Raw genomic sequence first — 25,670 nt, forward strand, 5'->3', positions numbered from 1 at the left:
GGGCTGTTAGCGGCTAGCTCCTGATACCCAGTCCAGAACAGCTACCTTACCAGGAGACCATCACTAGACCTCTTCCCCCAGCAACAGACCTGCTCAGTAGAAATATCAACTGTAGCAAAGTCATGTTCCCAACAAGTGTCTGGGCAGCCACAGGGAGATAGTATGTAACCCCCAGAAAGTGGGCGTACCTGTTGTCTGGAATTCTAACACAAGACTGTGGTGAGAACACTGTAGATTTTGGATACCAGTTTTTAACATCTTGGCCATTGTGGTAGTCTGTCCTTGGACTACGCTGAATTGTGATTTGATTGTCTGGTGTTATTGCCTGACTACACAAGAAGTGAACTGAATGCCCTCGATGTGGAGAGTGTGAAGGAACATCCCAAGATTACGGACGTGCCTCAGAAAGAGGGGTCAGTGCTGTAACCTTCAACAGAGACAGTGATCTTGAGGCTAGCGTGATGGGGTTGCTGAGCCTGGCCCCAGAGGCATTGTGGACGACCCTAGTGCAGCTGCCTGCAGTGAAGGTGAGAGGAAGCAGCCGGGTGACAGCATCTGCAAGTGTGACACTGGTTTTCCAAGGGCACAGAAGGCGGGATGTCTGCAGTTAGAGATGAGCCTGAGTCTGCAGGCCGCCTCATGTAATTTACCAAATCACCAAGCCAAAAAAGCATCAGTGGTCCTTAGTAACCAGGGTGAGAGGATGCCAGCCTCCCTCCAGTCCCTCTATCAAGAACCCCACCAAAACACCCCCAAACAAGCATAATATTGTTCTTTGGCCTAAGTGTTGGTTGCTTGGCTATTGTTCTTAAGTCAAAGGATGAAGGAAACAACCCTTCCACAACAGGACTTTGCAGCTTGAGCTGGCGCTACACCAGCAAGGACACTGTGCTTGCTGTGCTGATGCAGACTGAAGACAATCTCCCTCTCCTTCCCAGCGGCACAGCTGACTGCTCCACCTGAGCTCAGCGGTAGAAATCTTGGACTTGAGTGTCAATAAGAATCCCCTGCCTGTCATCCAAGGAGAGTGGGCAGAAACACATATACACTGTGTATGCAGCCATGCCTAATGAGGATGCTGCTGCCTTCCAGAAAGACATGCAATCACAGGACCCAGCTCTGCCCCTGAGACTGCCCAGCGTACTGATTTGTGCCACTGGGTTGCCTCCTTGCAAGCCAGGGCCATGCTTGCTGAGAGCTACACAAAAGACCTACATGGAGCTTTGTGTTTTGTGCCCATGGTGGTAACAGAGGAGGCTGTTCCATTGCGGAAAGTGAGATGAAATGTACCTTTTGACTGAGAGATGATTAATTCTATGTTGTCAGGAGAATTCTGGATCATTCTAACAGCCATGTTGAATGTGAAGCCCTCCAGGCTAATGTGATTCAAGGCTAGTATCTTCCCTCCTGGAGAAAAAAAAAAGCTTCAATAACCCCAGCAAGGAAATAAGAAAGGTGGTAACTTAAAACATCTCTGGCCATTTAACTTAAGGTATACCTGGTTTGATCTTTTTAGCCTTTTCTGCTGGTCCCCCAGGTATAAGGGAAGATATGAAAATGCCTGGCTTTGCATGGTCTGCGTCTTCTCCCTCATTAATGACGAAACCTGTAATCCAAGATGGTATTTGACGATAAGATGATGTTTAATGACTCCGTGGCTCACACAACTACCGAGTGGCCCGGCTGATAACTGCATCTGAGTGAGACGCCTGGAGAAAGCGGACTGCTCCCTTTACTACCTACAGCTGAAGCTGGAAATGCAGCCCACCAACACAGCTGGCTTCGTGGCAGGAGACAGGGTTGCCCACACCCATCTGTGTGTGTGTGTGTTTTCCATGTGTGCAAGTTCACATACGTGTGCGTGTGCACGCATGCGTGTGCACGGGGAGCCCCAGAGTTTGACTCTGGATGTCTTCCTGCATTGCTAATTACTGTATAAGTTCTTTTTCTTGTATGTTTGTGGGTGTTTTACTTCCATGTCTGTCTCTGTACCACGTGTGTGGAATGCCTGTGGAGGCCAGAATAAGGTGTCATATCCCCTGAGACTGAAGTGACAGTTGTGAGCCATCTCATGGGCTTCAGCCCCTCCACTTCATCGAGGCAGTCTCTCACTGAACACAAAGCTCACTGACTCAGCTGGTCTCATTAGCCAGCTTGCTGGAGGAATCCCTGTCTCAGCCTCCTGAGTGCCAGGATTACAGGCATAATTTCACACACACCCAACTTTTTGATGTGGGTGCTGGGGATTGGAACTCTGTCACATTTGCATGGCAAGTCTTTCATTAACGGAGCCTTCTCCCCATTCCCAGGAAAGATGATTTCTAACCAAATACCCTGTCTCAGTGTTGTTTCTTCTTACGTGATTTTAAGTATTTTTAAATGTGACTGATAATTGAAGATACGAAAGATTGCCTACTCCTCTACATCACTAAGAACCTATTTATACTGGAGAAAGGTCAGTGTGAGGTGTGTGGGGAGAGAGGATTTTATTTTTATCTTGTGCTTAGATGCACCCTGAAAATACATCAGCACTTGCAAGGAATCCTTCGTCCCCAAAGTCTTTGTGTTCTTTGCAGACACTGAAAGGAAGGAAAAATGCAAGGGATTGTTGAAAAATGCAAGGTAGAAGGGAAGAGGCCAGGTTGGGGAGATGAACGGTGCTCATTCCCCCTGTGCAGAGCAGAACCTGGGCCTCCCCTTCAAGGAACCCTCTTACCAAAACCACGATGTGGATCACGCTTCAATGTCACACACACGATGTCTGGGTTGGGTTCCTCCGCACAGCTCTTCCTCCAGCTATTCTGTGACTCTGGAGGCAGAATCAAAGCACCATATTTAGGTTTTCCTCCCAAATCAGTTGGAACCCAACAAAATGCACACACATCCAAGCAAGAGCAGCTCACAGCAAATCTCCCATCAGCCTGGGAACAGATCGCTGAGCACATATTTGACTGAAACACAACTGGGCCAACATTGGTCAACACTGGGCTGCAAGAGTGGAGACCATGGCAGGATGGCCGATGGACGGGGTCTGTTTTCTGAGTAATCCACCAGAAGCCCTCCCCATTGGTGTTAGAGATGGAGCCTAGGATCTTGTACATGTTAAGCAAGTGTCCTATCCCTGAGCTAAACCTCTAGTCCTTGTCATTTTTCTTGACATGGTCTCTATGTCACTCATGCTGGCCTCCAATTCACTATGAATCCAACACTGGCTTCAAATGCTTGGTTACCCTGCCGTGTTTGAGGCACTTGGATTATAAGCATGAGCCACCATGCTCACTTAACTTTTTTCCTGCACTGGTCTTGAGACAAGATGGAGGGTAAGTGGAGGTTGTACTTCCTGTCAGTGACAACTGACACTAAACACAGAGATGAGACAGCAAAGTCTTCCCCTCTGAGTCTTGTAAGAGCTTGGATCTTGAATGTTCCCCAAAGGACCATGAGTTGAAAGCTTTGTTGCTACTGTGTGTTGCTACTGGAGGGAAGGCAACCTTTAAGACAAGGTGCCTTAAAGGTGCATAGAAATTGAGTCGTTGCATGTGCGGTCTTGAAGGGGATACTCAACAACAGTCTCTTGGTCATTCTTTCTGCTTCCTGACTCTCATCAGTGAACAGGCCTCACCCATCATCCACTCCTACTACGATACACTCTGTTGTCACAGGCCCAAAGCAACAGGGCCCAGCAACCTGGACTGATACCTCTGAAGTCATGGGTAAAAATAAACCTTTCCTTTCCTTTATTTTTGTTTTAAGACAGGGTCTTACTATGCAGCCCTGGCTGGGCCAGAACTTGATATGTAATCAGGCTTGCCTCAGCTCACAGAGATGGCCCTGCCTCTGTCTTCCAGCCTTCCCTTTTTGAAAATTGACTTCTCTCGGAAATTTGTTCTAATAAAGGAAAGCTAGCTGGGTCTCCACCACTCACCGAAGTGCAAGGGCTGATGGCCCAGCTTCCATGTCCTGGAATACTTCCCAGGTGTGTCTGGAGGAGACCCAAAGCAGACGCCTAAAGCTGTTCCTGGAAAGCTGGAGTCTTGGGGTCAGACATGATTTCTGCACCAGTTCCGGTGGGAAAATCCCCCACTGGTGACCGACCACCACAGGCAATTCACATCTTTCCTCCCCCAGGAAACTGAGCCTGGCAGTTTAGTTAACAGAAGAGAGATGTGACTGCATTCAGATCTGGCTTCTGGGTTAACATCCTTCAAGGACCAGGACTCTCCTTAGCTCTCTGTCTTTGTTTTTGACTGGGAACTTGTAGAGAAAAGCATGCTGCTCTCTATGTGCATGCTTTCTGGGGAGCACTGAGAGATACTGTGAGCCCCTGGGAAGCAGCAGAGCTGATATTCCTCATACTCGACCACAGTTTTGGGAACCACCTCCAAAAAAATATCCCCTTCTAGATTCATATAACACCCAAGGGCAGATGTTGACTTTGAAAGGTCTTCCCAACTCCAAAAGGTTTTGAGAAGAATTTTTAAAGCAAAAAGACTGCGAACTTTCCTTGGGAAACAAACTGAAGAGGTGGTTTGAGAAGAGGTGACACGTGGAAGGCCTCTCTTTCCTACACCTGCCCACAGTTTGGTCATACCTGTGCGCATGCTCTGAACAGCTGTCCCAGAGAGATTCTGAGTTGGCTTTTGGATCAAACTGACGCTGTTCAGCTGCTCTCGGCCAGTGTAAGGGCTGAGGGGAAAGATGCAAATGTAAGATCAGATGCTCCTGGAAGGGATCTTCTTGGCCTTTTGTTAGTGTGGCCCGAAGAAGGCAGTTTTGTGCTAAGCAATTCAGCAGATCCTGAGACCAATTCCCCCACAGGCTGGGTCAGTGAGGAAGACAACATGAGCAGGAATGGCATTAGGTCTCTGTCCCAGAGGGATTTTTAAGAAGAGGAGCCTAGTGGGTTATGATTAGGTCACTAGGGATGCCCTCCTTGGAAGGGATTAATTAGTTCCTATGGGACCCCCTGTTAGTTCTCTGAGATAGAGAGTTCTAAAAAGGCAAGGTTGGCCTGGCCCCTGACCCCCGCTTTCCACTGAGTCTCTCTAATATGCATCCCACAAAGCCATCTGCTGTGAGATAAAGCAGCTGGGGTGGGAGTTGAGGGTCCAGCAGAACCAGCACCATGCTGTCTGGATTTTCAGTGTTCGAAATGTAAGCTACCCAAACCCTTCCTCCCTTTAAGTACCCAGCCTTGTGCATCATTTTTATAGCAACAGAAAACAGACTAGTGCATATAATTAATATTCCAGTAAGCAAAGCCTGTTCCAGACAGCAGATTGATAATGAACCAAGTGACCCAGGGCCACCTCAAAAACACACTCGGGAAGGAGCAGAGTGCAGAACATAAGAACAGATGCCAATCTGTGTGTGCTCAGAGCTCTGGGAACAGCCAACCACCAGATCAACGTCACTCAGTCTGTCCCAACACCAGGGAGGCTGCCCTTACCACACTGATTAGACAACTGGATTGCTGCAGGGGGTGTTGGTGCAGGCAGCTGACCATGGACCCTCCCAGCGTCCCCAGGATTGGGAGGTGGAGCTTGCGGTGGGAGCAGGGGCAGACCAGAACAGCTCTTTCTAAGCAGGGAGGAGCCTCGTTCTGTATGGGGCAGACCAGAACTGCTCTGCCTAAGCAGGGCGGAGCCTCGTTCTGTATGGGGCAGACCAGAACAGCTCTTTCTAAGCGGGGCGGAGCCTCGTTCTGTATGGGGCAGACCAGAACAGCTCTGTCTAAGCAGGGCGGAGCCTCGTTCTGTATGGGGCAGACCAGAACAGCTCTGTCTAAGCAGGGCGGAGCCTCGTTCTGTATGGGGCAGACCAGAACAGCTCTGTCTAAGGGGGGCGGAGCCTCGTTCTGTATGGGGCAGACCAGAACAGCTCTTTCTAAGCGGGGCGGAGCCTCGTTCTGTATCTACTCACCTTTGCCTCTGGTCCTATGGCAAGTCCAACCCAATTTGATGAAAACCCACTAAGGGGCCAGGCCTGGACTCGCAAGGTATGTGAGTCAGAGATGGGCCAGCCCTCTGGAAGGTTTATGCGGCACCAGGCTTCCAAGCCCACCTAAGTGCACAGGGAGAGACACTGGCAGTGTCCCACAGGCTCATGGGAAGGAAAAATCCCAACACCCAGGGAGGACCTGAGAAGGGCTTGGGCGGTGTCGCTGGGTGCCCTTTGAAGAATAGCAAGGGCTTATCTGGCCTGGGTTTCTGTGGCTCACGTGATCTGGGCTACTGGGGAACCAGCTCTCAATTGTTGAAAATCCATCTCCTGTTGGCCACAAAAGGACAAGTGGTGTATGGGGGAGTTGTTATATGAGGAACTTAGAGGAGTCACACTCACAGACAGAAAGTAGATAGTGGGTACCCCAGGCTGGGTTAGGGTTAGCCTGGGTGGGAGTGCTGAGGGAAGGTGAAGACCCTGTGAAGGATGGTGAGGCCCAACAACAATGGGAATGTGCCCAATGCCACTCACTGCCTTGGAAACAATAAAATGGAAAGCATAAAGTGGTTACGATGATACAGTTTATGCTTTGTGTATTTTACCACAATTAAAGAGTGCTCCCCCCCCCTCTTTCTCAAAATGCCAACCTCTCAAAATCCATTTACTGAAAACTTCCACATTCTGGCTTCAGAGCTGAGGATACAACTGGTGCATTGCTATTCTTGGGAGTCTCTGTGCTCAGAGCAGACGGATGAAAGCATGTGCTCGTCGGGGTGGGCACACACGGGGGGGGGGGGCTGTCCTAAATGGAACCAGTGCAGCGGAGGAGCCAGCCCTTCGCTGGGCAGCCAGAAAAGGCTTCAGAGAGGTGGTGAAGGGAAGGTAGCCAACATCTCTGTACTCAGAGCTCTATGTAAACAACATGGACCGAGTCTGTGCTGTGAATACCGAATCCTCAGCACCCACCCAGGACAGATGCTGAAGAAACTCCTCTAGTTAGACTGACAGGCTTGTCCATGTCAATCCTCCCCTCTGTCTAATTAAACACAATCTTACCTGCCAATTAAGACTTGATGTCACACACACACACACACTCCACTGTACCTTTGCCTGACTTAGGCCTTAAACCCATCCTGACCACCATAAAAAGGGACAGGTTCCTACCACCTCCCCTCGAGTTCAGGGCAAGTGCTCCAACACCAGGTGGAGCTGAGCCCTGGTCACCTGCAGTAGCTCTTTCCTGACCCCCACCCTGGACTAACGCTCCCACTTCTCTTGCTCACTCCTTCCCACTCATAAGCCCCACCTTCCCCAAGTCATGGGTTCCTGTTGTATTTCTTGGTGGACTACCAGAAGGCCAAAGACTCAGACGAGTCCTGGGGTTTCCTGCTTTGCCTAAAGGTCACCAGTAACCTCTGTGACGTGAGTTGTTAGGAACTGTGAGAGTCGGTCATTTGAAAAGCAACGGCGTAAAGAAGGAGTGTAAGGAGTGGGCTTGGCGGGAAGCTCCGCGCAGCTTCCTGTCAGAGGGCAGGCTGCCAGGCAGCGCTGTAAAGCTCCTACATGGGAAGACACTCAAGCCCTACTGTTCTCATGGCTGCCATGCTGTCGAGACATTTCTTAGGTGGTTGCTATGATTTTAATAAGTGTCCTCCAGCACCCGTGTGTAGTTAAAGGCTTGGGCCCGGGCTGTGGGTCTATTGGGAGGAAGAACCTTTAGAGGTAAGGCTTGGAAAGAGGTTATCTTGACAGACTGTGTTACTGTGATGTCTCCTAGAAGCAACGCAGGGGTGGGGGGGACTCATTGTGGCTCCCTGTAAGGGTTTCAAGCCACAGCCCTCGGCAACACTGAGTGCCACTGGGGCCAAGGAGAGCATCACGGAAGCATGAGGCAGAGGCTGCTCACCTCATGCAGACCGGAAATAGAGAGAGACAGACGGGGACAATATGCTCCTAAGGACCTGTCCCCCAGTGACCTACTTCTAGCTAAATCGCATCCCTTAAATCTTCCAGCATTTCCTAGAATAGTGTCACCAGGCAGGAAGCAAGTTTTCAGCATATGAGATTTTTTTGAAAGACACTTGCTATCCAAACTTTAACAGAGGTCTTTAGAGGAACGAGAGAGTAGACCCCCAGTCCCTTCCTCTTGTTATCCTTTCTTTGCTACCCACAAGAAACGAATGGGCTTCTCTTACCACATACTCCTGCCATGGTGTGCTGCCTTGGTCCAAAACCAGTGGGGCCAGTTAGTTTTGGACTGAAACTGAGCCAGAATTAACCTTACCTCTTTTGAAAGTTACCTGAGGCATTTTGTTACAGTAACAGAAAGCTAGCACAATGGCCTGGAATAGGTCATAGTTACTTCTGCATTTTCTATTTTTCTTTACATTTAAAATTGAGTGTATGTGTGTGTGTGTGTGTGTGTGTGTGTGTGTGTGTTGGGGCACACACATGCTACAGTGTGTGTAAAGGTCAGAGGACAACTTTCAGGAGCTGGTTTCCTCCTTCCGCTATGTGGGCACCAGGAACAGAACTTGGGTTGTTAGGCAGGGCAACGATCACCCCTGGCTGCTGACTCCTCACAGTCCTGCTTCTGCTGGTAAACAATGAAGTGCTATAAAGTCCTCTAAACCAATGGGTGACAGGTAAAAGAGACCACAAATCCATTGATGCTCACACACTGAGACGAGGCCCATTTCTAGTCCCTTTGAATTTGTATGAACCCAGGAGTGATGGCAGATGTGTGCTGGTCTCTGGGCTACACAGTATGACCACTGGCAAGCTCTCCCCAGTTCTCAGAGCCCAGAGCAGCAGTGGAGACCCTTGCTGGAGCCACTATATGGATAGGGCCTCCTGAGGCTGCATGGGGCTAGAGGGTGCCAGCATGCAGGATATCCCAGTCACCTCCATACGGGGGTACCTGCTGTTGACCGCCGTGATGCCCTCAATATCACACAAAGCAAAGTCCTGCCTCCTTTTCTAACCCACAAAGTTGTGAAGCAGAATAATAAGATGGCTGCTGGGCTTATGCCACTGTTCTTGGGGTGGTTTGCCGTGGAGACTCAGAATGAGTTTTGCTTCCTCGTTATTGATTGATTTTGTACCGCAGAGTGAGGCACATTTGCATCAGTAGAATTGGAGCAATAATTTTCTTTAAGGTTTCTGTGTATATGCATGTATTTCAGTTATTTGAACTGAAGCCATCCATTCTCTCCTGCTGAAGCAGATGTATAACTCATCTTCCCCCCAAAAGCGGATCCTGCCACCCCACCCCCTCCTCAGCACACAGCCTGGGAATTGGTGCTATTTATGTAACTTGCCTTGTAAGTGTAATCCAAGTTCTGGGCTATTTTTAAACGTATGGATCATTGTTTTACAATGAACGCTGCATTTATGAGCTCGCTGCTTTCACATTCAAATTTAAATGGCAAGCCATCAGCCTGGAAAGTAGCAGCTTGTCAGGGTTACCAGGACAGTCTCCAGGATGGGCGGCTGTCTTTAAGTCCTAGCCCTTCAGCTTCCCTTCTGGAAAATAGAGATAATGATAAAACCAACTTCACAGAGTTTTGTGGGTTGCAGAACAAGCTCCAAGAGCAGTGCCCAGCTTATGATAGCCCAAAGGTGATTATTGGCATTTGCTAATTTTACCTTCTTCAACTTCCGGTTACCACCTAGCTCTTTCTCTACCAGAAGGTATGAACAGAAGGATATGGGACTGAGACCTGGCCTGATGGCAATCAGCTTAGTCAGTCATTGTAGTGGTCTAGAGTCGATCTCTGGATCAAGTTAAAAGCAACACAGTGAACATACTCCATCCTTCGGCATTAAAGACCGTTGACTTTAAACCTGCTTCAGGTTCGGATGGTGCCAGTGCACCACACACCTGGTGGTCTTGGCTCTGAAGAAAACCAAAACCTACCTGCTTCTGATTCCCTCCATGCCAATCTTCTTGCTGCCTTGCATGCTCTCCACGGATGTGCTCAGTCGGCCTCCCGTGGCATTCTGCAACCTGGGTACACACAGCTCGTTTTCCGAGGATGACAGTTTCTGAACCCAAGTGAGAGGGTCGGTCTGTGTCTGGTGTGCAGAATGCAAGTTGGCTGTTTGTACAAACTTAAACTGATCTGAGTTGGGGGAGGAAAAGACAGACAGACATACAAGATTACACTGGTTCAGTCATTGCTCTTGATACAACCATACACTCCTCACCCTGACTCTCCTTACCTAGTTCTTTTCCTGCACTGAGAGACCTGACATTCTGCCCCCTGCTAACTTGGGGAGTCCTTGTGCCTAGCCTTGAAAATGTAAGTCCTTCTAATCAGTACTTGCTGATGAAAGACACTTTGGAAGCCTAAGAAGAAAGGCAAGACAGTCCCTGTAACTGATAGAGTGGCAGCCAGGAACCTGTTCTACCTGGTGCCATTCAGGGCTCCAGCAGGGCCACATCTCATTCCGCATTCACCTTCACAGATCTGCCCTTGCAAACAGTCCTGTATCAAAGCACCTGGGGTCCCACATCAGGTTCTTCCCTGTGGAATAAAATCTTTAATCTCTACACAGTTTACTTTGCCCTGGCAGGATTAGTCCATGTAAGAGTCCTCTGCCAGACATATAAACACAAATTGGGAGTGCGGGCCTTCAGCTCGGATGCATTCCTTTCCCCCTTCTATAAGGCCTAATAAATGATGCCAGAGATGAGACTATGATCATGAGGGATGCCTGGCTTTACTCTTGCATTATTCATAGAAAATCAAGATTTTATTAAAAGACCTATTAGGGTAACAAGGCCTTGCTCAGAAATGCATCTAGTGTGCCATTGTTCAGGTTTTTATTTGTTCACTTTGTTGTTTTGTTGTTGAGATAGGGTCTCCTGTAATCTAGGCTAGTCTGGAACTCTCTTTACAGTCAAGGGTGACGACCTTGAACTCCTGATCCATCTACCTCCACCTCCCAAGTGCTGGGATTACAGGAGTGAGCCACCACACCGAGCTTGCATTTGTGTTTGGAGAAAGGAAAATGTTGACTGTCTTTGGGCCATCTGCTCCGGACTGAAACCAGCAAGGAAAGAGTCTAACAGCATCAGCACAACCAGTATCCATGCCCCCCATTCTTTGTACATGTATAGTGTTCATGCATATATAAGTATGCGGTATCTGTATGTGCATGTGGGTAGAAGTGTATACGGATGGGGACATGCATCATATGCATGTTTTCTGGTGTATTTGTATGCATGTGGTGTGTGCATATGTGACATGGTTATCAGAGGTAGAAGTGTTTATATCTGTGTTATGACATGTGCGAATGCATGTGTGCATGCTGAGTAACACACCTCTGCGAGGAGAGAGTGAGGAACATTTAGGTACTTAAGCAGACCTTCTCTTTTCTGGCTTGTTGCCAGGGCTGTTCCCCTGAGCAAGCTAGCCACTAAGAAGAATTACTCCTTGAAACTTTGGGAGTGTAAGAGGACTGTGGTATCACTCTTTACATAGAGTGAGCAAGAAAGGATGGGGATATGTAAGTCATTTAATATGACCTGTCGCTTTTGCACAGACTTTATAGTCTTGCCCCAGAGCTTGGGCCTGTCAGGAACAAGGTAATAGCAGCAGCTAGTTCTGACTAGATGTGTCCTGTGTGACAGAATCAGTGGCAAGCGTCGTGACTTCCACTGTCTCACTCACTCCTTGCCATCACTCTCTGGGACGGATAGTGTACCCATTTTACAGATAAGACAATTTGAGGATGGATAGTTTTCTCCTGGTCCGAAGGTTGGTCGGTTAATAGAGCAGTTTCACACTTAGTCCATTGGCTCCACAGTGCGCACTGGCTAGTGGGAGTGGTTCAGACACTGAACCACAGACAGTAGCACCAACGATTCACATAGGTACTCCCAGCCTTCTCATTACCAAGTCCTGAAGGAACAGTGACCTTGTACTTCTCCATGGTGGATGGAACACTGAACACCTAAAAGGGATTTTCTAGGCAGAGATGGGGGTGGCCAGTCTTAGCCCAGAGACTCAGTGGTTTGAAACAGGACTGGACAGAGACTGGCATTCCAGGAAGCAGCTGTCCCCTAGGGAGGGGGACTCACAGAAGGGAGCAGAGGAGTGAAAGCCCCACACGCCTGGCCCTTCAGGAGCTCTGCTCCCAGGGAGTGCTGGGAGTTGAACGGGGCCTAGTGTACAGGACAGAGGCTACAAGTCAAGGTGAGGGACGGAGATCACAGAAGCTAGCACTCAGCCTGACAGACTCAGCAAGAGCAGGGCACCAATGTCACCAGGCATGTTCCATGCACAGGACAGAGACCAGACAGCATGGTGACAGAGTCACCAGGAACGGGGGTACCAGTGTCAGCAGGCCTACGCCCCGTGGTGCTCTACTAGTACACACCAACAGGTAAGCGGGAGAGCTGAGAGTGCCGGTACTGTCTTCCGGGACTAGAAGGAAGGGTTCCCGAGAATTTCCCAAAAAACACCGACACACTAAGAGGGCAGTGTCTGTCTGCGGGCTGTGGGTGACTCCACAATATAATTTTGATACCAGAAAAGTAGCTGACAAATGTCTGACTCTGTCTGGTGGTTATAAGTTAGTTATAGCATCCCAAATGCCCAAGAGGCATCCTGAGTTAGGGCCATAAGGAAAAAGGAGCGTGAGACCCTGGGCAGCACAGGAGCAGTCCTGTAAGCATAGGTTCAGAAAAGGACCAAACACATCCCACCACCCAGGACACTCCCACCGCCCAGGACACTCCCACCGCCCAGGACCCTCCCACGGCCCAGGACCCTCCCACGGCCCAGGACACTCCCACGGCCCAGGACACTCCCACGGCCCAGGACACTCCCACAGCTCAGGACCCTCCCACGGCCCAGGACACTCCCACGGCCCAGGACGCTCCCACGGCCCAGGACACTCCCACGGCCCAGGACACTCCCACGCCCCAGGACACTCCCACGCCCCAGGACACTCCCACGAAAAAGTCTGAGAAAAGGTTTCCGCCACTGGGTAGTGATGACAGACCTTGCCTGATTCTATCCTGGAACTGTGCACTTATAGGAGCTGGTGATTTTTATTTCTCCCCAGGGATCCAAATATAACTATGAAATAAAATGCCTGTTGAGACAATCCACAGAAGGATGACTAAGAGACATTTGGAAAATGTTCAACTTTTCACCCATCAAAGAAGCAAAACAAAGCCACAGTGAGAGATCATTTTTACCTGTCAAATGAACACACAAAATACAATGATATCTACTCTTTGAGAATGAAAAACTAAAGTCAGAATGACAAGGAGCTCCAGCATTCTAGCATGACATTCAAAGACACAGCAGGGCCTTAAAAATCCCCTAGCTTGGTACCCAAAGTTATACTTCTGAAGTTAAGGAGTGCCATGGAAGCCAGAAAAATATTTTTCTAATGATCTTTATCACAGTTGCATTTGCAATATGGAAAAATATGTATCAAAAGGAAATGATTAATTATAAATCATCCCTCCATCCACCCATCCGTCCATCCTAGAAAAAGGTATTTGAGGTAGACTCTGTAGCATATTCCTATAATCCAGCACCTGGAAGGCTAAGACTGGAAGATCTAAGTTTAAGTTTAAGCCTACTCTGGGCTACACAGCAAGACTGTCTATAAATTAATCAGTTAATCAATAAATATATAAATAAAAAGGATATTTTATATATTTATTAACTGATATATATATATACCGTCCCTAGCTTCCAGAAATTCCTTATCTATCACAGATGTATGCACAATTGAACACAGCAGACATCACGGGTGAAAGAACAGAGTCTGCAAAAGGAGGAGGCTGTTATCCACTCCCCTGGGAAGGAATCAGCTGGGAAGAGCCAATCAGGAGAGGCTTCAAGATGGAGGTTACCTTTAACTCACTCTAGGAGAAGCAAGCTTAGCTTGGTAGCCTGATCCCAAGAGGGTTAGGAAAACCATCACAGTGGAGGCCACTGTATAGTTACTTTTCTCTTTGCTGTGACCAGATACCTGACCGAAGCACCTTACGGGAGGAAATGTTTATTTTGTCTTACAGTTCAAGGGGAAGTCTGTCGTGGCGGGGAAGGCATGGTGGAGGAAGCATGAGGCTGCTAATCACATTGCTTCCACAAGCAGAAAGCAAAGAGCAATGAATGAGGATGCTCAGCTTTCTTCCTCCTGTTTTATCCAGGACTCCAGCCCATGGATTGCCATCTACAGGTAAAGTGGATCTTTCCACTCAGTTAACCTAATCTGGATATTCCTTTGTGAGTATTCCTGGAGGCTTGTCACCTAGGCATTTTTAGATCCTGTTAAGCTTATGGTCAATATTAACCATCACAACCACTGAGCACCAAAACACAGAAGACTGGGACATAGTTTTCCACAGCCATCATCATGGCATGCAGGACAGTTAGAAAGCAAAGAGAAGTATCAGGACAAGAAAGAAGTCAAGGCTGGGGCCAGACTGGGACGAGTCTCCTCAGAACTTAGGGTTTGTCTCTGTATCCAGTGTGGAACTGTGAAGAAGCTTTAGCAGCTAAATCATGACTGGCCCGGTCCATTTGAAAAGCCACCCCAAAGGCTGAAGGGCCAGTCAACAGGATGCATACCCCGGCAGATGCCTATCTGAGCATATGTGGTGTGGTGGAGTAGGAAAGGAAGGTGTTAGCCTAGATTCCAGTTTCTTGGGTGAGTGTTGGATGGTCCCATTTGAACAAGATAAAGATCACATCCAAGGGAAGGGGATAGAAGAGATCTACTGTGGAAGAGTCTGAGAACCAATAGAGGTGGTCAGTTTTCCCTCCATGCAGCATTGAAAGCAACGTCTGGGATCTGGAGAGATTTCTCAGTCCTGCAAGCACTGGGACCTGAGTCTGAGCCTCAGAACTAGCACAGAGGCACATGTTTGTGACCCCAGTGCTGGGGAAGGGTGGGGTGGGGGCTAACAGACAGATCCCTAGAGCTCCATGGCCAGACAACCTTACCCAATCAACAGCCCCAGGTAGTCATGGGCAATCCTCTCTCAAAAAACAAGGTAGACAGCTCCTGAGGAAAGACATCTGAGCTTGTCCTCTGGCTTCCATGTGTGTACACACATGTGCATGCACACACATATAAGACACACACACACACACACACACACACACACACACACACACACACAGGGTTGGGGTGGGTGGAGAATGGTATCTGCAGAGAATTTCTCAAAGAGATTCTTAAAAGGCAAAAGGGGATTGGTTAAGTGAGTCATTTTAATGTAAATAAAATGTTAGAGTCCTGGAAACTACTATATATGACAGAATTTGATGTTTGAGAAAATAGTGTATTAGGAGCGAAATAGGCCTGGAAGGACCAATTTCACAAGTGAGCTCAAAAAGTCCACATAAATATTTTACAGTCACTGAAATCAGGCAATGAAAACAGTATTGGTAATGTTTCACACACAGTATCTCAGCAACAGCAGGAAAGTCAGGTACAATTAATTTGCATTTATCATCTTAGATCCCTAGAGATCTGAAACCAGCCAGTCCATGGTTTCAGAGACATAGTCACGGGTTTGTTCTGTTACAGACCCTGAGTTACTTTTAGTCCCTGTGTTTGGTTCTGCTTCTGAAAACTCTGATCCTGTTCTCCAGTTCATTTAGACCATGGACTGGCCCCTGAAAGCCCAGTGTCCAGACCTGTGTGTATACTGACTGGAACAGAAACGAAGTCCAGAGGTAGAGGCTGCTGTCGTCATTGTCACAGTACACTGAGCACTGGGCAGGCAGTTAGAAATGTGATGTGCTGCCGCACTGGAGCACAGCACAGACCTGAGATGGTCAGTGTGCTCTCGTGAGGACACCAAGACTCAGAGAGAGGGGAGGGGAGCTACCCAAAGCCGTGCAGCTGCTAGGTGGCACTCAGCTGAGTCTCAGGGACTCTTCAGGCTGCCTCCTCAGCCAAGGCTTCACTGCCTTGTACTTGTGTTGGAATCCATAGGTTCTTTTGCACATGTGCATTCTAGTTCAATAGATGTGGGGCAGGTCCTGAGTTTCCACATCCCTATCATCTCAGAGGTGTTCAGGGCATCATTGTAGCTAATTGTTCCCTTTTATAAATAGGAATAGAAATACACTTAGATGCCAAAGGCAACCATGATGAGGTCGGCACTCAAGCAAAGTCTCAGCCACTAAAGGCTATGCTTGATGAATGGTGAAAGGCAGAGGCAGGGGGATGAAGCAAATAGGCTCTGGGCTCCGGGTTTAATGATCGATCTCACCATCAGGCAGCTGGCACATGGCTTCACTTCACGCCTGGTTTACCCCCACAGTAATGCAGGTCTAGCCTCATGGACTGACTTAACTGGCACAGTTAGAGAAAACAATGTGTATGCCTTGATCATAAATGAAATCTTTATGTGTGCCAGGAGGCGTGTTTTGCTTGTATATATGTCTGTCTACTACATGTATGTCTGGTGTCCTCAGAGGTCAGAAGAGGGCTTGGGATCCCCTGAAACTAGAGTTACAGACTGTTGTGAGCTGCTATGTGGGTGCTGGGAATCAAACCCAGGTCCTCTGAAGGAGCAGTCAGTTCTCTTGACCTCTGAGTCATCTCTCCAGCCCTCAAAATGTGGTCGTCTTTGAAGAGATTATCACAAGGAAAGGAATAAGAAGAGCAGTCAGTGGCTCCACAGCATGTGCTCAGTAAACACTAACTAGTGCCACGTGACTGTATGGCCTCACGTAAGCCATCAATCTCTTTATTACATCAGTAATACATGCTCATTGGTAAAGTTTAATACTGAGAAATAGGAAGAAAATAGCGATGTTTGCATGTATAACTCCTTAAGGTAGTAAGATTTTGGTTTTGCTGGTACTAGGGAAACCCCGAGAAATCCACAAGGATGACCCCAGCTAAGACTCTTAACAATAGTACAGAGGGTGCCCGAACTGGCCTTCTCCTGTAATCAGATTGGTGACTACCCTAATTGTCATCAGAGAACCTTCATCCAGTAACTGATGGAAGAGATTCAGAGACCCACAGCCGAGCACTGGGCCAAGCTCAGGGAGTCCTGTTGAAGAGAAGAAGGAGGGATTGTACGAGGCGGGGGGGGCGGGGGGGGGGGTCAAGGTCATGACAGGGGGACCCACAGAGACAGCTGACCTGGCTCGTGGGAGCTCACAGACTCTAGACCGACAGCTGTGGAGTCTGCATGTGGGTGACAGCTGTGTGGCTTGGTCTGTTTGTGGGGCTCCTAGTGGTGGGATCAGGACCTGTCCCTGGTGCTTGAGCCGGCTTTTGGGAACCTGTTCCCCATGCTGGGTTGCCTTGCCCAGCCTTGATGCAGTTGGTCCTGCCTCAACTTGATGTGCCGTGCTTTGTTGATTCCCATGGGAGGCCTGTCCCTGAATGGAGAATGAGGAAGAGTGGATGGGTAGGGGTAGATAGGAGGTGTGGAGAGGAAGTGGGAGGGAAGAAGGGAGGGGAAACTGTGGCTGGTATGTAGAAAATATGAAAAAATTAATTAAAAAATACTTTGATTTTATTTCTGTATTATTTCTTGTTTTATAACATGTGAATGTTAACTACATGAATATACATAAACTATCCATTCAAATTTAAACATAAATCACTAAAACTTAAGCAAAATGACAGGTTTAATTTCTAGGTTGCTCCTGTTACGATATAACTGTTTAGTAGTACTCCTGGCTGGCGCCCGACCCGCTCTGAAGGATAGAGATGTCCCATTACAACACTGCACTCAGGTCTCCTCTCCTGACCTACTCACTCAGCACTGTACCATGGACAGTTCCACTTACCATCGACTTCTGTCTTTATTACCTCAGGACAACTGTCTGCAGTAAAATTGTGAGTTCAAAGGGATCTAGATCTCCTTTCAGCTTTCACAAAGTTAGATGGACGGACGGGGGAGGGAGGGAGAGAGAGGGGAAGGGAAGAAAGGGAGGGGGAGAGGGAGGGAGAGAGGGGGCGGGGGAGTCTCCAGTTGCATTCTAGGAAGATTGTATCAATTTTCCCTCCTAGTGTTATTTCCACTTTTTATCTAGCTGAGAATAAAATCTATACTTCATTTTTATTGTGTTTCTGCCATTGTTTGGTGATGATTTTAGACTTTTCAGCTATTTGGGTGTCAACTATATCTTTTCATACAAATTATTTTATGAGAGCGCAAGTCTGGCTGCTTGTGTGTTGCTAATACAGTATATACTCACCACTGAAAAGATGCGGAGGCTGCCCGGAGCTCAACCGTGCATTAAACCAGTGCTGGGCAGAACACAGGCTCAGCAGGTATTCACAGGTCTCGGCTGAGTCAGTGACAAAGGTGAACTTTCTTCCAGTGAGGCTGCTGGTGACGGTGAGCTTTTTTCTCTGAAAGAAGCAAGCACAGACTTAGAACCCTGACCATCCTCATCCGTCACTTGAAGAACATGTATGTAAGCAACAATAAAAGACCAGCTCCTCATTTTAACACCAACACAGTTCTGGAAGTGCAGGGCAGATAATGTCTGACAAAGGCCCAGTTCCTTTTCTTAGACAATGGCTAAACAAAATCCTTCTGTCTATTTTCTCCTTCACTTGTGAGCCAAATGTAAATCACTTAATTGCTATTGTCAAGGAGTGTTCTGGGTGGAAAGAACATGAAATGAGCCAGCGACAGTCAGTCTTCACAAGTGCATTAAGAAATGGCCAGCAAGCATCCCCATTGTTTTTATTCTGCAAGTGCCAAGCTTCCTGCTCCAATGAGACAGGGAGCCAGCAGAAAACAAGCAGGCAGCTGCACTGTGGCAAGCAAGCAGAGGAGCTGAGCTGTGGTCGGAACCAGCCACCACCAAGGCAGCAAAGAATCTGACAGGGAACCGACGGAATCCTCTTTATGCCTCATTATACTACATTAGCATAGGGAAAGCTCCCCAAGGGAGAGATAGGACAAAAATACAGGAGTGTTTTGAGCAGTGTGCAAAGTGGCGCATGCACACTGGAAGCCTCCTCCCTTGTCTGGAAAAAGCATGAAAACAGAAACTCTTCTCCAGGAATTGCAACCTGAATCTTTTTTTCTGGCTCCTCTGCCTATGGGAGGTCTGTGCTTCTATTATGTAATAAACTTTCACTTGTTTTAATTTCTGTCATAGCCAAGACAAAACCCCCCAACAAAAGATGTGCAGGTTAAAATTATTCTAAGAACTTTGTGAGCATTTATACATCTTTGTCATACTGGCTACAGAATGAGGAATCATCATTCTCTATCTGAAACACAATCTAGAAATCCTGGACTCTAGAAACAGATCTAGAATCCTCAGAATGCACTGCATGCTGGGTGTGGTGTCATACTCCTTTAATCCCAGCACTCAAGAGGCAGAGGCAGGTGGATCTCCCCTCCAGCCAGGGCTACATAATGAGACCCTGTCTCAATCAATCGATCAATAAAATAAATAAATATAAAGTCTGATAACTATTCTCAAATAAATCTGAAAAGTTAGAAACACACACACATACACACACACACATACACACACACACACACACACACACACACACACACACACAGCTTCTTTCGATTTATTAACTATTAATCAAACTCTCTCATTGGATGCCAGAGCTCCAAGAGTGTGGTGGTTTGAATGAAAAACGCCCCAGAGTCTTGTGTATTTGAACAGTTGGTATCCCCATTGGTAGTGCTGCTTGGGAGGTTTGTGGAACCTTTAGAAGGGAAAGCCTTGCTGGAGGAAGTACATCACTGGGAACGGGCTTTGGAGTTTCATAGCTTTACCCCATTTCCTGTTCACTCTCAGCTGCTCCCTGCATGTGGATGAAAGCTATGATCACCTAGCTTCCTGCTCCATCACTACGCCATGCTTTCTTTGACAACATTATAGATTTTCCCTCCGGAACCTCCAAGCCCAAATCAACTTTTACTTTTATAAATTGCTTTTGGCCGTGGTGTTTTGTTGCAGCAGCAGCAGAATGGGACTGATCCAAAGGGATTTGGGAGAAAGTAAAATGCCCACTCTCTTCCTGGGTCTGATGATGCTCTTGATGGCAGTGGACTGGAGTTCATGTCTGTTTATCATCACTCTGAAAACCTCACTTAATGGAATTCATTCCCACAGCAAATTTGCCCCAGGGCAAGCTGCTCCTCGAATAAGGATACAGTAAGGGTCTATAACTCCAACCTCAGGGTTTTTAGCACAAACCTGGAAATCTTTTCTTAAGCCCCCTGTCGTTGTGGTGTGAACAGTCTAGGTGCTTCCACAACACTGTCTTAGCACCACTTTCCCATTCTGGAACAGTTTATACACAGAAGTTTCATTGCTATTGCTGTTTCATTCACAGTCCATTTGCTCGCTCACCTGTTTGTTTTCCTACATCTTTGCAATTACATCCTTCCAGACATGGACAGATTTGCCCACGAACCAAGCTCAGGAACCTGAAACCCCAGCACCCTCGCCTGGTCACACACTTTCCTGGGAGCAGCCCTGGCCTCGTGTATACATGTTCTGGTAATATTGGAAAGTAACATGTTTCCACCACGCTTGGTGAAAACCACTGACCCATTTTTCTCCTTTGACCGGCCTTCTGTTCTAATCAGGACCCATCAAAGGTGCATGTGTTAAGTAAAAGCGTGGTCCCCAGAGTGGCACAATTGGAAGATGGGCCTTTAGTAGGAGGAGCCTCATGGAAGGAAGTTGGGTCATTAGGGCATGCCCTTGAAGATGATACAGGGACCCCAGTCTCTCTCTTGATGTATTTGCTCTCAGGCCATGTTATGTAAGTGGTTTTGTCCCACCCAGCTCTCCGCCCATGCTGTGCTACCTCACCACTAGCTCAAAGCAGCACAACTGAGCAGCCACATGCAACTATGAGGCAGAATAAATCTTCTGCATTTATGAGCTAATTACCTAGACATTTATTGTAAGTAGTGAGAGGAGAAAACCACACTCTCTTTCCTAATTCCACCCTCCCACTGGGTAGTCCCGGGTGGCTGGGAGCGGACCCTTCTAAGGAAAGACAAAATGGAGTGAGTGGAAGCAGCCTCAGATGCAGCATCATCTGAGTTTCAGCTACTTGCAGTTATCTTTTACGACGGCTGCTTTGTGGTCAGGCATCTCAGAATGCACTCCCATTGGGCAAAACCACGCAGGTCTCAGCACAAGGACAGGCAGCAGCCACTTGAAACTAACCATGTGCTATGATGATACTGAGCTCCTAGGAGACGGGCAGAAATGCACAGAGCCAGGGGCTGCTCTGAGGCAAACTTCCACAGTCATCATAAATTAAAAACTAGAATTTAGTTCTCAAGAACACCCACCCGATCATGCCACATTTATTTTTTTTATAGGAATCAAATAAGATGAGATTTGTTAGATCGCCAGGGGTCGAACACTCCCCACCATATGTTTGGCTTTAGCATCATCTCCAGGACACAAACACACACCAACACATAAATAATCCCTGCATTTGCAGTAGAGAAACTAACAACTCACAATCAGCAAGTGTTTCTCTGTGCAAACTGCATGCTTTACCTAGCCTACCTCAGCCATACTAAAAGATATGTTAAACTGTATTTCAATTCTCTCTAGATAAAATGACATTAGGAAATACGAAAACAAGAAAAGAATATACCACCCTAAATTTGAAAAGAGAGAGCATTACAGGCCTTGCCAGGAAGTTAATTAATGGAGTGTTTTTCTGGCATTTGCACTATTTAAAAGGTATGTCCTCGGGTTTTTTAAATCTTCAACTTAAGGGGTTTCTTTTCTTGTTCTAAACAACATTCCCTTTTCTGAAGTAGCTCCTATTTGCAATTTTGTATCTTTTGCTTTAAAGAGGGCCACATATAGTCCTGTATAGTCTGTTCTGCTCCATGCATTTATCTCCAGCTAAGAGAACTAAGGCTTGAAATTTACTACAGTTCCAGCACCGTTAGACTCCTTGTTCTAGAAGAAACGGTTTTGGATTGAATAATCAAGCATACATAGATGCCAAGGCATCTAGGGATTGCCTTCTTTGAAAACAACATCCTTCTTGCCTGGCTACTTCCCTGCAGGGTGAAAGGAAAAATGAGGTGAGATTAAGCATCTTGGCTCCGGCTATTGACATACAAAACTGAAGCTAGCTTCCTGAATGACCTCAGGCTACTTCGGGCGCTCACTACTTGGAGAAGCGCAGAGTCATTTTCTGTGGGAGATGCTTAACTGGCCAGAAGTAGCTGGTTATATTCCTGCACAGGATGACTTTTCCAGCAAAATAGTCTATTCCTGCCAAGGAGGAAGTTGAACACCAGGGTGTAGAAATACCAATTAAATAGTTGCTTTGAGCTTGCGAACTTGATGACTTCCCAGATTTAACTATTTTTTAATTAATTTTTTTGGCCCGGTAATGAAAAAACAATAAAATTAAATATATAGTTTTTGTTTTGTTTTGTTTTGGTTTGGTTTGGTTTGGGTTGTGTGTGTGTGTGTGTGTGTGTGTGTGTGTGTGTGTGTGAGAGAGAGAGAGAGAGAGAGAGAGAGAGAGAGAGAGAGAATGTAAAAATAAATTTTAGGGGACTATTGAACTTTGTGGCCTCAAAATTTTCCATGTTTCAAAATTACTACTTAGAGAATCTGCATTTAGACAAGTCACATTGAAATCTTTGATTAGTTAAACATGTGGTGAAGAGTCTAAGAAACAATGTAATAGTGTTGATTTGACTTTGATTCAATAATTTGAATTCTTTAAATATCTTTCAACTAAATTAAAAATAATTAAAATTCTGAAGTTTTATGAATTCAATTATATATCTATAATATGCATATATACGATTCTATTATATATCATATATTGACAATGTTAATTCCAAAAATCAAGATAAAACACCACAAAAGAAACATTCAAATATTGAATGAAAAGCATTATGTTTTACCTAGGAAATGCTAATATCAGATAATAAAAGTGATCTAACTAGTAGAAAAATTTAAACAATAGGAGAAAAGTAATTAGAAGAAAAACTAAAATGTGTATGGGCCAAAAGGCAAAGAACTTTGTCTTGAGAAGGGTCTTCAGTGACACATAAATACTGACCTGGATGGCCCTGGGACAGGCAGGGACAGGCAGCTACCGGGTCCCAGTGCCGAGCTGATAGAAACTAAATTCGGGAACTGAACAGTGAACAGGGCATTTTAATATGATTTGGATTGTACAGTGAGTTGGCTCTTCAGGGAATTTTTTTCAGTGGCCATTCCACACTCACTCTGTCTGCCAGGGTACCTGCAGTCCACTCAAGACACACCAGGTGCCTGAGCACTGTGTGCGGAGGAGATACAAGCTGAGGGCAGATGTTTCAAAAAGCTTGCAGACTCCACTCAGCCCTCACTCATTCTCTTCCTATGGATCCCACTTGACCTTGCTTTGGCCACAGATGGGCTCTTCAGGTTAAGGAGAATGCATGCATGGGGGAAGGTGAAGAAGAATGCATGCATGGAGGGGAGGTGAAGGAGAACACATGCATGGAGGGAAGGTGAAGAAGAATGCATGCATGGAGAGGAGGTGAAGGAGAATGCATGCATGGAGGGGAGGTGAAGGAGAATGCATGCATGGGGGAAGGTGAAGGAGAATGCATACATGGAGGGGAGGTGAAGGAGAATGCATGCATGGGGGAAGGTGAAGGAGAATGCGTTCCTGGGGATCACCTAGACCCCACCCCTGAAGTATTTGGTTTATTTGGTCCTCCCAAATATGTCAATGCACCAGAATACAGGTTAATGTGTGACAGGCTGTATGTGAATATGTCAAGAGGAATTCACATAGCCACTGCCACTTAAAAGGGCCGCAGATCAAAGGAAAGGGAGCACGGGAGGCTGTCAGCTGAGCTTCACTCACACGAGTTGAAATCATCCTGGTTTCTCTCCATGGAAATTGTGATGTCGCGATCCTGCGGCTGCTTTTCACCTCGTAGACTATGATACCTTTGGCACAGACCCCCAAGGCCATTTTTCCTTCTGGTCTCTTCTTCTCTGGAAAAACTCGATGAACCAGGACTCCATATTCTGGGAGTTGCTGAACAACCTGGAGGAAGGAAAAGGCCACCTTAGGACCCAGGAGTTGACTGCTTCAAATCATGACCCCAACCCCTCCTGTGGAAAAGGTCCATTGTTGCCAAACAAGATGAAGAAACACCCAGCTACACAGCTTTTTCTCACTCTGGGATATATATACACCTCTGATACAATGACATCTTTCTCTCTTTCTTTCTCTCTTTCCTTCTTTCTTCCTTCCTTCCCTCCTTCCTTCCTTTCTCCCTTTCTCCCTCCCTCCCTTCCTTCCTTTCTAACCTAAAGAACTCTTTATTTGTAGGATACCGAAAAGAACGTTTGGGATACATTCTTACAAATATAAGACACTAGGATGAAAAGATGGGAAACAAGTGTTTCTTATGATTCAGACTCTTGGGACATCTCAAAGTTAGGGGCTCCCTTCCCCAGTTGTGCCAGTCATCTGGTCCCATCTTTTCGTGTTCCACTTGCAAAAGCTGAGGCACCAGAACAAAAAGCAGTATTCAGGTCATTATCAAGGCTGTCAAAGCAAACTGAGCCAAGAACAATCTGCAGGGGAAATATCTGTCACTTCAGCATGCCTTTCCACTCAGTGATGCCTCTGTTGGATCCCCATCACCCCCCTCTTGCCTCAGTTTACCAAGCTAAGGGATTGAATTTTGCAAGAGGCCAAAGGTCAATCCAAGCTGGTAGCTATATCAAGCCAATTGAATTCTCAAGAGAATTTCAAGCATGAACTCAACACAAATGTTTTATTGTCTGAAGAGTTGTCACATGGCCCAGAAGTCCTCATCAGAAGGATGATGCACATGGATCTGCAGAAAGGGCTTCCTGGGCCGGACATCTGAGAGCCTCTCAGATGGGCTTCACTCGTGAGCTCTGGTCCATGTCTCTATCCTCAGCAGACAGAAGATATGCCCTATCTACATGATCTTCCTCATCCCCAGGCATAGCCATAGAGGGAGACCAATTAGAAATTTTGTTTGTTATTCTCAAGCTCATTGCTGACCTCTCTCCTGTTGATGAGTAATCATGGAGCCTGCAAGCACCCTGGCTCTCTATCAGATTGTGATTAAATGTCAGGATGCTGAGCCTCCTGCTTTTAGCTTGGAAGAGACACTGTCATCATTGTTATCATCATCATCATCATCATCATCATCATCATCACCACTGTCACCCAATAAAAACACGGAGTATTTGTATTGAAATATCCATGGCCAAGCAGGACATTGATTCAAGTATGACAAAGAGAGGCTGCCCAAGACAGCATGACACAGTGTTAAGGAATTTGATGAACACTGTTTTAAAGCATCGACATAAATGGCCACCAGGAAAATAAAGACACCTTTTCTAAACTTGCTTTTTTTTCCCTAAACTTTTTTTAAACTGTTTAGCATTAACTTTTCATTTTTTGATTTTTTTTAATTACTCTGAAAGGGTCACGATACTTGAATACTGATAACACATGCAGCCAAGCACAGCCGGGTATTTGATTGTTTTCCTAACAATCATAAGACAAAGGTGAAGCTATCTTTTTCCGAAGGAGAAAATGGAGGCACAAAAGGGCTAAGTAATTGGGTCAGTTGAACTCCAGTCAATTAAACTTTTTTTTTTTTTTTTTTGTCTCTGCAAGCCAAGTTCTTCACATTCTTCAAATGAAAAGAAACTTTTTGTTGTTGCTATTTTTCACAAAATCCAACA

General features: G+C 46.7%; 1 protein-coding gene across 1 annotated transcript in view; it reads right to left on the reverse strand.

The window, feature by feature from the left end:
- Frmpd2 (FERM and PDZ domain containing 2) overlaps window positions 1-25,670 on the reverse strand; it is a 79,351-nt gene that overhangs the window by 22,815 nt on the left and 30,866 nt on the right. Inside the window, exons 13-19 of the mRNA XM_037208291.1 lie at window positions 23,797-23,982; window positions 18,150-18,306; window positions 9,863-10,067; window positions 4,592-4,686; window positions 2,717-2,809; window positions 1,499-1,606; window positions 1,291-1,407 (exon numbers count right to left, since the gene is read on the reverse strand). Coding sequence (XP_037064186.1) covers window positions 1,291-1,407; window positions 1,499-1,606; window positions 2,717-2,809; window positions 4,592-4,686; window positions 9,863-10,067; window positions 18,150-18,306; window positions 23,797-23,982 — 961 coding nt within the window. The remainder of the gene's footprint in view (window positions 1-1,290; window positions 1,408-1,498; window positions 1,607-2,716; window positions 2,810-4,591; window positions 4,687-9,862; window positions 10,068-18,149; window positions 18,307-23,796; window positions 23,983-25,670) is intronic.

Source organism: Peromyscus leucopus, chromosome 9 (genome assembly GCF_004664715.2).
Source record: "Peromyscus leucopus breed LL Stock chromosome 9, UCI_PerLeu_2.1, whole genome shotgun sequence".
NCBI classification, from domain to species: Eukaryota; Metazoa; Chordata; class Mammalia; order Rodentia; family Cricetidae; genus Peromyscus; species Peromyscus leucopus.